We start from the raw sequence: 12,005 nt of genomic DNA on the forward strand, positions 1-12,005 counted from the left end.
TGGTCATTTATAATGATTCAAATGATACACACCATAGAAAAGCACAGCCCTGGAAATTTAAGTTAAATTTCAGAGCAAAGGCTTTTCTCCCCAAACACCACTCCAGTACTACCCCTTCAACTCTTTCTCTTCTTAAACACATTAGGATAAACAGAGATACTAACTTTTAAGAAACGGCTCACTTACTTCTGTTTCATACCCATTCCCACCCAGCCTCACCTTTCTTAGGTCACACTAACTTTTCCCTATGCTTCGGCCTCCATTTCCAAGGCTCACTTTGGGGGAGCCTCCCAGCTACAGCATGGTATTACTGGGAAGGCCATGTATGGATTCTCACAGAGGCAAACCCTATTCCCCAGTTCAGACTCGCAGTACCTTTTTTAAATTTTTCTTTCATCTTCTACCACTGTCCAAGTGCCTTGTCAACATCTAGTGATGTGACAGAGAGGACATGAAGAAAGAGCAGAGAGGGAAAAGGAGCCTGCCCTGTCACTGTTCAAAGAAGCCAACACTGGGCCAGCTGCTTTGCCAGCCACAAGACCTGAGCTTCCCTGCCAGTCTACCGTTACCTGAGCCATGACCTCCCAAGTGTGCTCAGTGTAAGGTCCTCAGGTGTCTTCAGCTTACCCTTTGCCAGGCAATGAGGCAGCAGGCCTCTCAGCCTCACAAAGCCTGTCACAACCAACTTTATCAGCTACTACCACCAGTCTCTCCTCCTCTGAGCCAAGACCTTCCATGCACTCAATCCTACCAGGTGCTACCACAGTACCACCAGTGTCCCTTCTGTGGCCCCCTTCCCTGCCATAAGTTCTGTGTCTTGTACTCTCAGTGCCTCTAGCCTAGCAGGCACTCCATTCAGTATACAGGGTTGCCTGTTCAAAATGTGCTTTCCCAATATCAGAGGCCTTTCCTTAAATAGTCTCATATAAATAAATATATACGAAAGCTCACTGGAAAAATGTGGATAATTTAGTTGATTTAGTGGCTTTCCCAAATGTGTCAACAAATATTTCAGGATTCTTGCTGTAAGTCACGTACATCCAAACTCTGCCTGGTGGCAGCACATCGGGGACAGAAAGCACACTCCTAAATGGGAGTGGCCCTTCTCAGAGGCCACTCAAGCTATAGGCAGTAGCCTTCTTTCTTCGACTGTAAAGAGGCACACTTGGATGTGCACCTTGAAGAACATGCAGGTGTTGTTTGTAATGTTGTTTGCCATGTGAGACACAGCAGTTTCATATAAGGGTCAAATGGAATCTGTTTGGCAGGGAGAGGCCTGGAGGGTGATGCTGATGCTCAGGACAGTCTTTTTGGACTTTTAAGTCCGCACAAACTCTGCTCTTGGACCAGTGATCAGTTAGCCACCAGCCAGGGCTGGTTTCTGCCCCTGAGTCATGAAACCACTTGCCTTGGCCAATAGCTCTCAAAAATGCTAGGGTGCTGGATCCACCCTAGAGGACATTCTGACATCATACTTCTAACACTGCATCCCTCAACAATAATAATCTGTGCCTCAAAGTAAGGCTTTATCATTGTAGACTAGCTGTTTTCAAGGAAGCTATGCCCACAATGTGCTGTTGACACTGTGATGACCAAGCATCAGTGACCAGGCTGCAGTAGAAGCACTAAGGTTTCCCAAGTGGCCTAGCATATTGGGTACTAAGGTTTCCCAAGTGGCCTAGAATATTGGGTTCAATAAGTGCTTTCCATTCAGAGGTCAGGGTTCTAGAAGTTAGGGCCCCTACTTCCTAGTTCTGTGAAACAGTGTATAACATTGGACCAGAGTGGCTGCCTTCTGCCTTCCATCAGCTGCGACCCTGGATGGTTTATTAGCCTGAACATTTCTTCTGAGTCTGGCTTGTTTCCCTCAAAAATACCCAATGTGGAATGGGGAGGCTCTCTCCAGAAAGCTGTGCTCCTTGACTCTTTAAGGAAATCACTTCCTTGTGGGGCAAGAGACACCAGCACTGCCTCAAGGGTTTCTCCATAGCCCCACATGTCCCCTTCAAAAGAAGACTGTGCTACCTGATGGACACTGCACACTGTGGCCCTCTCTTCCTGCTTCCAATGCTTTCTCCCCCCAGACTTCAAGCACACTGGCTTTTGGAATCGCCATGCTCACCATGTTGTCACAGTAAAGACTGGGAGGAGGGAGTAAGAACTTGGGTATGGAGAACTAGCAATAAAGAGACCCCTCTGTTTTCAACAGAGCAGGCCTCCAGCCAGTTCAGGAATGGCTGGCATGGTGATGTCTTCCCCAGCCCTTCCCTATTCAAATCTGCCCGGGCCATGGCTGTGTGTTGCTGGATTCCTGCAGTCCTGCACATGGTTTCTTCTTTGGAGTCAGACCTTGTGAGAAGGCAAATGAATCAAGGGACCTGGATTTTATAAGCTTTATGCAGCAGAGACTGAAGACGGGCTCTGAGACAGGATGCAGGGGAGACATGAAGATAAAGGATGTCCAAAGTCTGTGTGACTAGATTAGGTTGGGAAATGTCTGGGAAACCTAGGCTGTAAGTAGCCTAAGCAAGTGGGAAATGCAGGGAAGAAACTTATCTTCTACAATCGAGGTCAGCAAATACCTCATGGAGAGAGTCAGACAGTAAATACTGGAGGTTTTGAATGGCCAGGGTCCTCTATACCCCAACAGATACTTTCTCCACCCTCCCCAGACCTGGGGTTTGGTGCCTGTCCACTTTAATTTTTCTCTCCCTCTGGGCAACACTTTGTTTACTATCTCTGGCCCATGGCTTCTGGGTGCCTGTGATGAACAGGTGTCTGGTGAGGCTCTGGGGACAGCATGTGTGAAATGATCAGGGAAAGCATGTGTGAAATGATCAGGGACAGCATGTGTGAAGGGAGAGGGGGCAGCATTGTGAAGGGAGAGGGGGCAGCATTCTGAAGGGAGAGGGGACAGCATTGTGAAGGGAGAGGGGACAGCATTGTGAAGGGAGAGGGGGCAGCATTGTGAAGGGAGGGGGGACAGCATTGTGAAGGGAGGGGGGACAGCATTGTGAAGGGAGGGGACAGCATTGTGAAGGAAGGGGGACAGGCATGTGCAGCCAACACACCTTACTGAGCTTTCTAGCCTCTTGGCAGAAAACTCAGAGCCCAGAGATAAAAATGAGTCTTTTCTGACGACAAGCATGGCCAGAAGTGAACTGCCTGGCACACAGTTCCTGTCCCTGCTCAAATGCAAGCCCACGGGTTGATTCTAATGTCAGGGCTGGACCTCAGAATGAATGCCTGCAGACAGTCTGCTCTGCTCCAGAGCCCTCCCCAGCCCGGAGCCATCTCCATGTCTTCAGCTTTCTTTCAGGAGAAAGAAAAGTGCTGTAGCCAGCCAGAGGGACAAGTTGCTTTATTATTGGAAAATCTAAGAGTCTCTTAGGCCTTGCAGCACCATTAGGTGACGTCAATGGCTCAGGGGATCCAAGCTCTGTGTTTCCACTCTTCTCAGAACAGCAACTGATTCATGGTAGCAAAGGGGTTTCTATTTAGAGCTGCAGAAGAGAGGCGGCCTCCGTGTCCTGGCATCCTATGCTAATGGCCTGCCCACTCTCTGTGGGCAGCAGGCAGAGTTCACTGGAGGCCAGGACTGAGACACTCCACTTCCCCTAGCTAGACCTACTATGTGCTGGCAGCTGGGCATACAAAGCCTATGACACTGCTAGAGAAGGGAGGGCAATTTAGCACTCAGACAGTCATGACAATGGGGAAGGACGCAAAGAGAAAAAGGGACTTTGGGGGTCTGGGGAAGAAGGAGCTACTTCATGGTTCTTGGGCTGGGCCACAAAGGACCAGTAGGATGGGGGATGTGGAGGGTACAGGGACTGATAATAGGGGCACTGGAAATTGTTTCATAAGATGAGAAAGACAGGAGTGAGAAGGAAGACAGGAGAGACGGCACTGCCTGACTTTCAGCTCCATCTCTGCTAAAATGCAAAATCATGTGCTGATTTGATGTTGCCTAGAGCCACTGCTGTGGCTTCTGTGGGAGAAGGGCATGCTGGACTTTGGACATGAGTTCTCCCTGCCTAATTTCTGCCCCTCTGTGGGTCCAGAGGCTGAAAATGGTGGCCTGTACCACTTCACATGTATACAGAAGTCCATCTCTAAGGTGACACCAGGATTCTATGTCCCTCTCCCTCTGCTTATCACCCCTCATGCAAACCTCATTCTTGCTCTGAGGTGTCTCAGTGTGGCTGTTTGATGATTTTTCTCTGTGTTAGTCCACTCCCTTCCTTTCCAAGGCTATGTGCTATTAAGAGTCATTCCTACCTTAGATTAGGTTCTCAGTGGGGACGATGTGTTTTGGGGTTGGACTCAGTCTTAGGAGCCAGGCATATGACCACAGATACCATTGACATCAGGGCTCCAAGAGGTCACATGATCCAGACCCTCTGTCCCTCTGGAACTCTTTTCTAGAAATATCCCTGGGGGCTTCCATCTTGCTGCCAGCTCAGCTCCTCACTTGGCCACACCTATTCTTGTCCCTCATCGTCCCCACCATGTGAGGAAAGGATGGATTATGCCTTCAAAATCCCTAAGGGACACTGTCCCTTCTTTGAAAGCCAAACTCAACCATCATATTTTATGCATTGAAAGTAGCTCATTGATAGCCATATGCATTTCATATTTCATAGTCCATAAATGACGTAATCAAACAATAAAAATATAAATCACATAAAAATACTTCAAAGAAATACTGTAACATTAAAAAACTACCTTAAAACATTCTTAAACCTAAAAACTTGCTAAGTTTCTGTTACTTCAGAAGACGGCATTCAAAATACACTGCTTTCCATGATGTAATGTAAGAAAAAAAAATCACAGTACTGATTTGGAATGGTTCTTATTTTGGCTGTGAGCTGGCAGAGTGAATGCTCACATGCATATATACTTTTCATTTGTTTAAGAAATTAAGATAGGAAATGGAACTTTTTTTTTTTTGCATTTGAGGAAGAATCTTATGTTCCCATAAAATGTATTAGCCTGGAGAGAGTCATGAGCATAGCATAACCAAAGCATACTCCTAACCAAGTAAGACAGGCTTGTGGATAACTGAAAAATAAAATTAAAAAAAAAAAACAACCTGCCAGAGGTTGCCTCATACACCTTCTTAGATAACAATTACAAGAAAATATGGAGAAAGACAAGCAGAGAACAGGGGCGAGAATGACGCATGGGCAAGCTGACAGAGCGGCAGAGGACACTGAATACTGTACCTGCTTGTTATTGTCAGTGGTACAGCACAGCTTCTTGAGGGAGACAAAATGCCTAATTTTCCTAATAACATAAACAATCAGTGATTAGTTGGAAAGAAGAGGATGCAATAAGGCAGCACACGGATACAACAAGTCTCCTCAAAGCTAAAGGCCAGGCCCTTCCCAGTGCCGATTTGGTCACAAAACCTCATTTTCCTTCGGAAGCCTGGCCTCCCTGCAATCCCTGCTGGTGTGACCACTCATCCCTCACGAGCCTGTCATTTTTTTCCAGCTGCCTCCTGAAGTTTGACTCCTGGATCTCTTCAGGAGAAATTGACATGCTACCACAGAAAAATTGGCTTTAATTCTACTGACACAAATATTTCATCGCTTACAGGAAAAGCAAAGACTCATTTGGACGGTGACCAAATTTCACCGGTTACTGTTTTTCTTTCAAACGCCCTATATGGCACACACGGTAACGACGAGACTCATGGTTTCCTTTTAATTGTTCTCCCTGCTCACTGCGGTTCATCATAAGGATGAAAACATCCTCTGATTAAAAAGTCATGAACTGAATCCAGGAACTTAGCCCATGGTATTGCTCATTGCCACAAGGGGACTAGGACAAAAGATGCCAGATGCACTAGCCCTGTGCAAGTCAGCCCAAGGTAGACTGTCTCCTTAGATTAAAGCAGTGAAACACACTATGTAAGACTGTACACCAGGAAGCCCACGCATCCCTTTCCCTATCTCTACTCCCTCCTTCTTCCTGGTTCACTGCACCCTGGAGGATTCTCTGTCGAGCACATGGGAAGACACTCATGGGTCCTGTAATATGAACGTCACCAAAGAAGAAGGGGTAAAATATCCCCATTTTTAAATCAGAGTTGCCTCTGAGAGCTCACTGCCTACAATTAGGGAAAATAACACGAAACCATGTCCGAGTAAAAGAATTTCTTTCCCTCATCTGTCAAATCAGAAAAAAAAAATTCTGATAAAAATTACCAGGCAGTGGCATATCTCCTCCATTTTGATTACCCTCTGATTCTAGTTAAACACAGGAAAGGATCAGATTCCATTTCCCAAAAAGACAGTCTAAGACTGGCCACAAGGACAATGTGACAGCCTCAGGCACCAATTCTTTCCTGTATTGGCCACTGTTGGGATCGCTAAGCTGAGCCAGGGCCTGTTGGGAGGGCAGGCAGCCTCTTACTGTGGTGGACAAACCTTGTTTAGGAGCCTGCCAGGACCTGAAAACCCCAGAAGCCAGTCAGAGAGTAGCCTCAAAAGAAACACTAGGCAGTAGTCTCTCAAGTGACTAGAGAACAATTTTCAAATTAATCCAGCAGGGAAAATTGTAGGGAAACAGCCTTCAAATAGGTGGGTGATCTTATGGGATGGTCTTCTAATCACATGATGAGCTAAAATGAACTCAGGTGGTCCTAGAAACTGTATGTGAGAGGGGTTATTTGGCCCCCAGTAACCACTATCTTATTTTCTTCACCAATATGTCACACATCAAGTGTCCTTTATGAGGTCAAACCATCATGTAATATTGACCTTCATGCTGGTTGCCAGGCTCATCAGTGAGATATAGTTAGGACTCCCATCTGGCACTTGGAGCCTTTCCTCAAAATATAACTGGCAGAAGGAAAAGGAATCATATGTTTTATTTCTCATGCCCTACCCCCATGTTTCTCTGGCCAGGTGTCATTGGCTCTTGTTCAGATACCTTGTGTTGTAGGTTAGTACCTTTAGGACACTCTGAGCCCTTGCATAAGCTCAGAGTCAATATGGAACAAACTGGAGCTTCAAAGAGAGGTTAGCACCCTGTGGGCTGAGGGAAGAAGCCAGTAGTGCTAGCTGGAGTTCACTTGCCAAGGGGAAGGACAGCCAGAGACCCTGAGAGTTGTTGGGAGCAATGGGCCATTCATGAGCAGGTGGCTAGCTGGGGAATAGGGCTGATGCTGCATGAAAGAGCATGGAGAGGAGAGGAGGCAGGGGTGGGAGCAGAGGGAAACCATGTCTAGAGATTGCTGCTGGCCACATAAGACAGGGCAAATGCTATCATGTGTGTTGTCCTATGGCTTACAATGCCAGTGAGGGCCTGAGCCCTTAACTGCAGCAGAAAGAGTGGAAGAGTTTGCTCTCACCCTCCTTGGCCAATCACTGGGGTGATCTTCACGTGCTGTTGGATGCTGTCCCCGGATTTCCGTCTGGCATAGTAAACCCCCTGCCACTCCTACATGGACAAAGAGAGCTCTTAAGATCCTTCAGTCGAGACCACAGATGCTTCCACACTGTATGTTAGCAGGTTGAGTCAGAACTTCCCACAGACTTCCAATACATGTCACAAAACTGCTGTATGGTTGTACCCACTACAGTGCTATGAAGATCACCATGTCTAAATGTAAGAGCCCCAGGCCAGCATGTCTACTACCAAGTTGCCTGCTATAGTTCCAGGGCAGATGGAGTTCCCTCAGGGTACCACTGCATCAGAGTCCAGTAGCCAGTCTCAAAGTCTGCACAACTACCAGTGGGCCTGATATTATTACTCTCAACTGACAGATGGGTAAACTGAGGCTCAGAGAGTCCAACTACTTTGCCCACACAGGGAAACAGAGGATCTCTTCATAACTGTGTAGTTCTTTAACCCTTCCCAAAGTGTCTCAGCTTTCTGAGACTCTAGGGGGATCCCACCTAAGGGTCTCTATGGTCTCTTGCAGTTTCCATAAGATGGTGTCAAGGGGAGGATAAAGTTCCTGCTGCCACAGGACCCTGGGAACTGGACTGGAAGCAGGAAGCCTCAGGGTAGGGAGCTTTCTCCAGTTTCTGGAAGGGAGTAGATAACTGAACCTGAGGTTCCCTGCAGCCATGTCTTGCTCTCTCTTGTATATGACATGGCTAAAGGGTGTGCCCTTTGAAGTTACCACATGTGGCTGGGTTATTTTGGCAAAAAACCCAACCCAAAACAAAACAAAAATAATGGAGTAATTACAGTATCCTGTTTCATCTTCAAGTCTAATAGATCTGATTTTAAAAGTAATTTGGACACTTTTATAATCCAAATTTATTCTACCCCCTCCAAGGAAGATGATGCTTAACTACTGCACAATAGAGAGAAGAAGAAAGCAAAGCCATGTGAAGAGCATTAGGATGCCTCAGAAGCAAGCGGTCACTCCAGCTCTGAGGGAGGAGAGCTACTGCCCAGGAAACATCTCCCTCACCTCCACTGTGCCTTCATCTCCCCCAGAAGCAGCAGAAAAGTATAGAAGTTAGGGGCAGAGTGGGCTGGGGAGGAAGAGTTACCCATGGATATTGCACCGCAGTGAGTGAGGAGACCAGAAGCAAGACGGAAGATAGTTGACTGACTCAGCAGAGCCTATCAGTCAGTGTGGATTGTAGGTCTCTCTAGGCCCTCCTCCCAAACACCAAGAAACTAAAAAGTGAGGAGCAGCTATCTGGGGTAGAACCCTGCTTAGGGACGCAATGCTAGGGGTAGGTGGCGGTATATTCATGCAAGGGGGAAAGTGGCCCATCCACAAAACAATCAGCTCCTGTGTCACCATGTTGTCATCGAGAAGTAGCCCAGCAAGTCCTTTGGCAAACTGCAAATGGAAGCTCTTTCACTGAACTTTGACATTACTAAAGGCAGTCTATAAAAGACAAAAGACTAAAACATGGGGGGGGCGGGGGCACTAAGGGAGGAGTATGAGTGGGTTCTCGGTTCCACCCACCTTTCCCTTCTTGATGCACGTATTGATGGTGTCCAGGAGGTCTGCCCGGTTCTTGTCACTCTTAGGTAGGTCAGCGAGTTCTTTCCCCAGAAGCTCCCCTTTGTGGTAGCCCATCATCCTCTCAAAGGCGGGGTTGACATACTGTGAGTAGGAGGGGTTACAGATCAGTGTGCCCTACAGGGAGGCTGTGGGATACAAATATACAGAGCCAAATGTCCCTAGGACAACACTCTCTAATGTGGTGCTGCAGGCCCCTCCTTCATCTGCTATGAGCAGTACCTTCACACATACGGCAATTGATGTATTCATGTGACATCCTGGTCCTCTGTGAGAAATGCAGAGACCTCAGCAGGAAACCCTTGTCTAGTCGCCCCGGCCTCTGATGAACCTTATTCACTGTCTACCACCCTAGGAAATAAGGAAACCCTCATAGGAAAACAGAAATAGGAAGAGGGCTGGGTTTGCAGCTTGGTGGCACAGTGCTTGCCTGGCACATGTAAGGTTCCCCCAGCACCACTAAACAACAAATAGGCCAACACATACTAGTCATCAAGTTGCAGCTTCTGTTAGTCACGCCATGCAATGCAGCTACCTGATGTTATGTGTCTTTCCACTTTCCCCATCTAGTAATCAATGCTACAGTTGGGAGAACCCTGACCTAAAGTGAATAACAAAGGCAGTTAGCCTACAGGGTCAATGCATGCTCTTCCAGTGCTGGGTTTAGGGTGGGCAAGGAGAGACGATGCCCACAGTATACTCAGAGGTTAGCAGATTCAGAGGGTCGTGAGCAAAGTTCTGCAGGCGGGGAGCTTCTGGAATTTGGAGCAACTGCCTTATCTGGCCCCAGGCTCCAGTCCTCCACCAATTTCTTTTTAAAGATACAGTCATCACATGAGTAGCCGTAGCTGAGAGAGCAAGTGGCAGCAGATGTGAGCACACTGCACCTGGGTCAACAGTTTCTTTGGGAAAATTTCCATCCATCTGCTGCCTCAGAAACATTCTCACTAGCCATTCCCACCCTCCCCTTGGCTAGGGTAAGCCATTAGGAAGTGGGTAACACAGGGACACTGCGGTGGGGGGATATTCCCTTGGGAGCAAAGCTTCTATGAACATGTCAGCCCTAAGAGCTGAAGAGATGAGAATGTGGAGGAATCTCTGGCTGTCAGGCACTATGGGAGGATGAAGAGGAGGGGGTCCTGATACCATCTTCACAACGTCCGGATCCCTCCCAGCCTAGCACTTCCATGGGGCAGGCACTGCCATCCTTGGGCATGGCAGGGATCACTCCCACTATGGTTGAGATGACAGCACGTCTCCCTCTCTAGGCTTTCCCCCACATTCTCTGTCTGCTGAGAAAGCCCTTCCTCATTTCTCTCCCACCAACTTCAATGGGCCTCTTCCTCCAGGAAGCCTTCTTTGACCTTTGCTCTGTCTGAGTTGGTACCATTCCTAAGGGCTCCCATGGACTTCTATGTAGTAAAATCCAATGAGTCCCATAGAGCTTGACATTTGTCTTTCTCTCTCAGAGGACACTGCAGTCCTCAGGTGTAAAGGGTAGAGCCGTGTTTGGAGACACACTGTGCAGCAAACACCCCCTGAGTAAATGGGTACATTAGAGAGTTTATTCTTTTCCTGCTCTGTTGATTGTCTCCTAGGTTGTCATAAGTGTGGGCTCCACTTTCCCATCCTGTAAATCTGAGTGATGGTTATGGCTCTTTTTTATGTTGGAGATCCTGGAACCTCAGAACCCAGAGGCATAACAGACATGACTGAGCCAATGCACCCATATTCAAACTCTCTGGAACCATGAGAAGATGACTCCATTTCTCTGCCCCTCTGTGCTTGCTTGTTTGTTCATCTGCAATAACACTGCCCGGTTCCCAGAATTGCTTGAGAGATCAATGAGTATAAAACGCTTATAGCTCTGCCAGCACATGGGAAGCATATGCAAATGTTTTCAGAGCAAATGCAGATAGATGGTTCATGTGGAAGAAGACATAGAGTTGGCAGGGATAGACAGATTGACATGTAAGATGCTGTTTTAAATTCTAAGTGTATCACCTATGTCCACAGACACACGGCTATCTGTTCAAGTGCCCTAAGATGGGGCGCTGATGTGAATCAAAAACACATGGGATGGCCTTGATGTATCTGTCACCCTGAAATCCAGGTGAGGGTCAGCTGAGTGTCCCCTCCATGTCCCACCCCTTGCTCTGCTTCCCCTTCCTTCCTCTCACATGTCAGCTTATTTCAGGAGCCAAATGTCCCTTTCAGCATAGCAACTTCCCCGGTGTGGGCACCAACTATCCTCACACCCATTTCTTTCTGTTCATGGAAGAGACTGGAGCAAGGGGATGATTTATGTCATGTGACACATCACCACATTACTTCTTCCAGGGATTCAGGTTTGCTAAACCACAGATTGTGGCCATGGGGTAAAGGGCTCCATTCCTGTCCAGGGTGGAGAAGGTATGGGAGGGCAGGGCTACTTCTCATCAGTTCTGAATCACAACCCAGCTTCCCACTGTGACGTGGGCAGATGCAAAGCCACTGTCCTCATGAGCAGGACAGAAGAACCATGTCTGCATGCGAGCATGGCGTTTGTGCCCAGCTTTCAGTGTGGTTCAGGATATGGAGTGGTAGGCAGGAAGTGTAAACATAGCCAGTAATGTATAGAAGCTTTCAGTTTTATTTCAAGGGACAGTCAAGAAAATATTCTAAATCTAGCCCCAAATGAAGCCAGGCAGGAAGGCTCAGGAGTAAGAATGTGGCAAGATAACTTGATTTCAGTGCTCACTGCTCACCCTCTACTTTGCTAGGCCTCAGTTTCCCCATCTACCTGTCAAAGGTACATAACTGAGCTGAGACTACCCAATGAGACTGCTTGTGATAGGAACAAGATGTGGTGGGCCCATGATACCTCTGACCTGGAACAGGAGCAAGGTATGCCTGTGTGCACACTGGGGACATCAGAGGGTTCAAGTGGAGGCTGATGCCATAGGGGCCACGGTGTTCTGGTCACTGATGAAAGCAAGTGCTCCTCAGTGACACTGCACAC

At 47.6% G+C, this 12,005-nt stretch overlaps 1 protein-coding gene across 10 annotated transcripts in view; it reads right to left on the reverse strand.

Annotated features, from left to right (window-relative positions):
• Pde8b (phosphodiesterase 8B) overlaps positions 1-12,005 on the reverse strand; it is a 176,960-nt gene that overhangs the window by 45,536 nt on the left and 119,419 nt on the right. For 5 of the 10 annotated variants that reach the window (XM_035439123.1, XM_035439121.1, XM_035439126.1 and 2 more), the window contains 3 exons: positions 8,948-9,088; positions 7,364-7,452; positions 5,229-5,289 (listed from right to left, as the gene is read on the reverse strand). The exons of 2 other annotated variants lie outside the window; for them this stretch is intronic. In XM_035439123.1, coding sequence (XP_035295014.1) covers positions 5,229-5,289; positions 7,364-7,452; positions 8,948-9,088 — 291 coding nt within the window. The remainder of the gene's footprint in view (positions 1-5,228; positions 5,290-7,363; positions 7,453-8,947; positions 9,089-12,005) is intronic. 3 more of the 10 variants (XM_035439122.1, XM_035439124.1, XM_035439125.1) reach the window with 3 other exon arrangements.

Source organism: Cricetulus griseus, chromosome 2 (assembly GCF_003668045.3).
Source record: "Cricetulus griseus strain 17A/GY chromosome 2, alternate assembly CriGri-PICRH-1.0, whole genome shotgun sequence".
Lineage (NCBI taxonomy): Eukaryota > Metazoa > Chordata > Mammalia > Rodentia > Cricetidae > Cricetulus > Cricetulus griseus.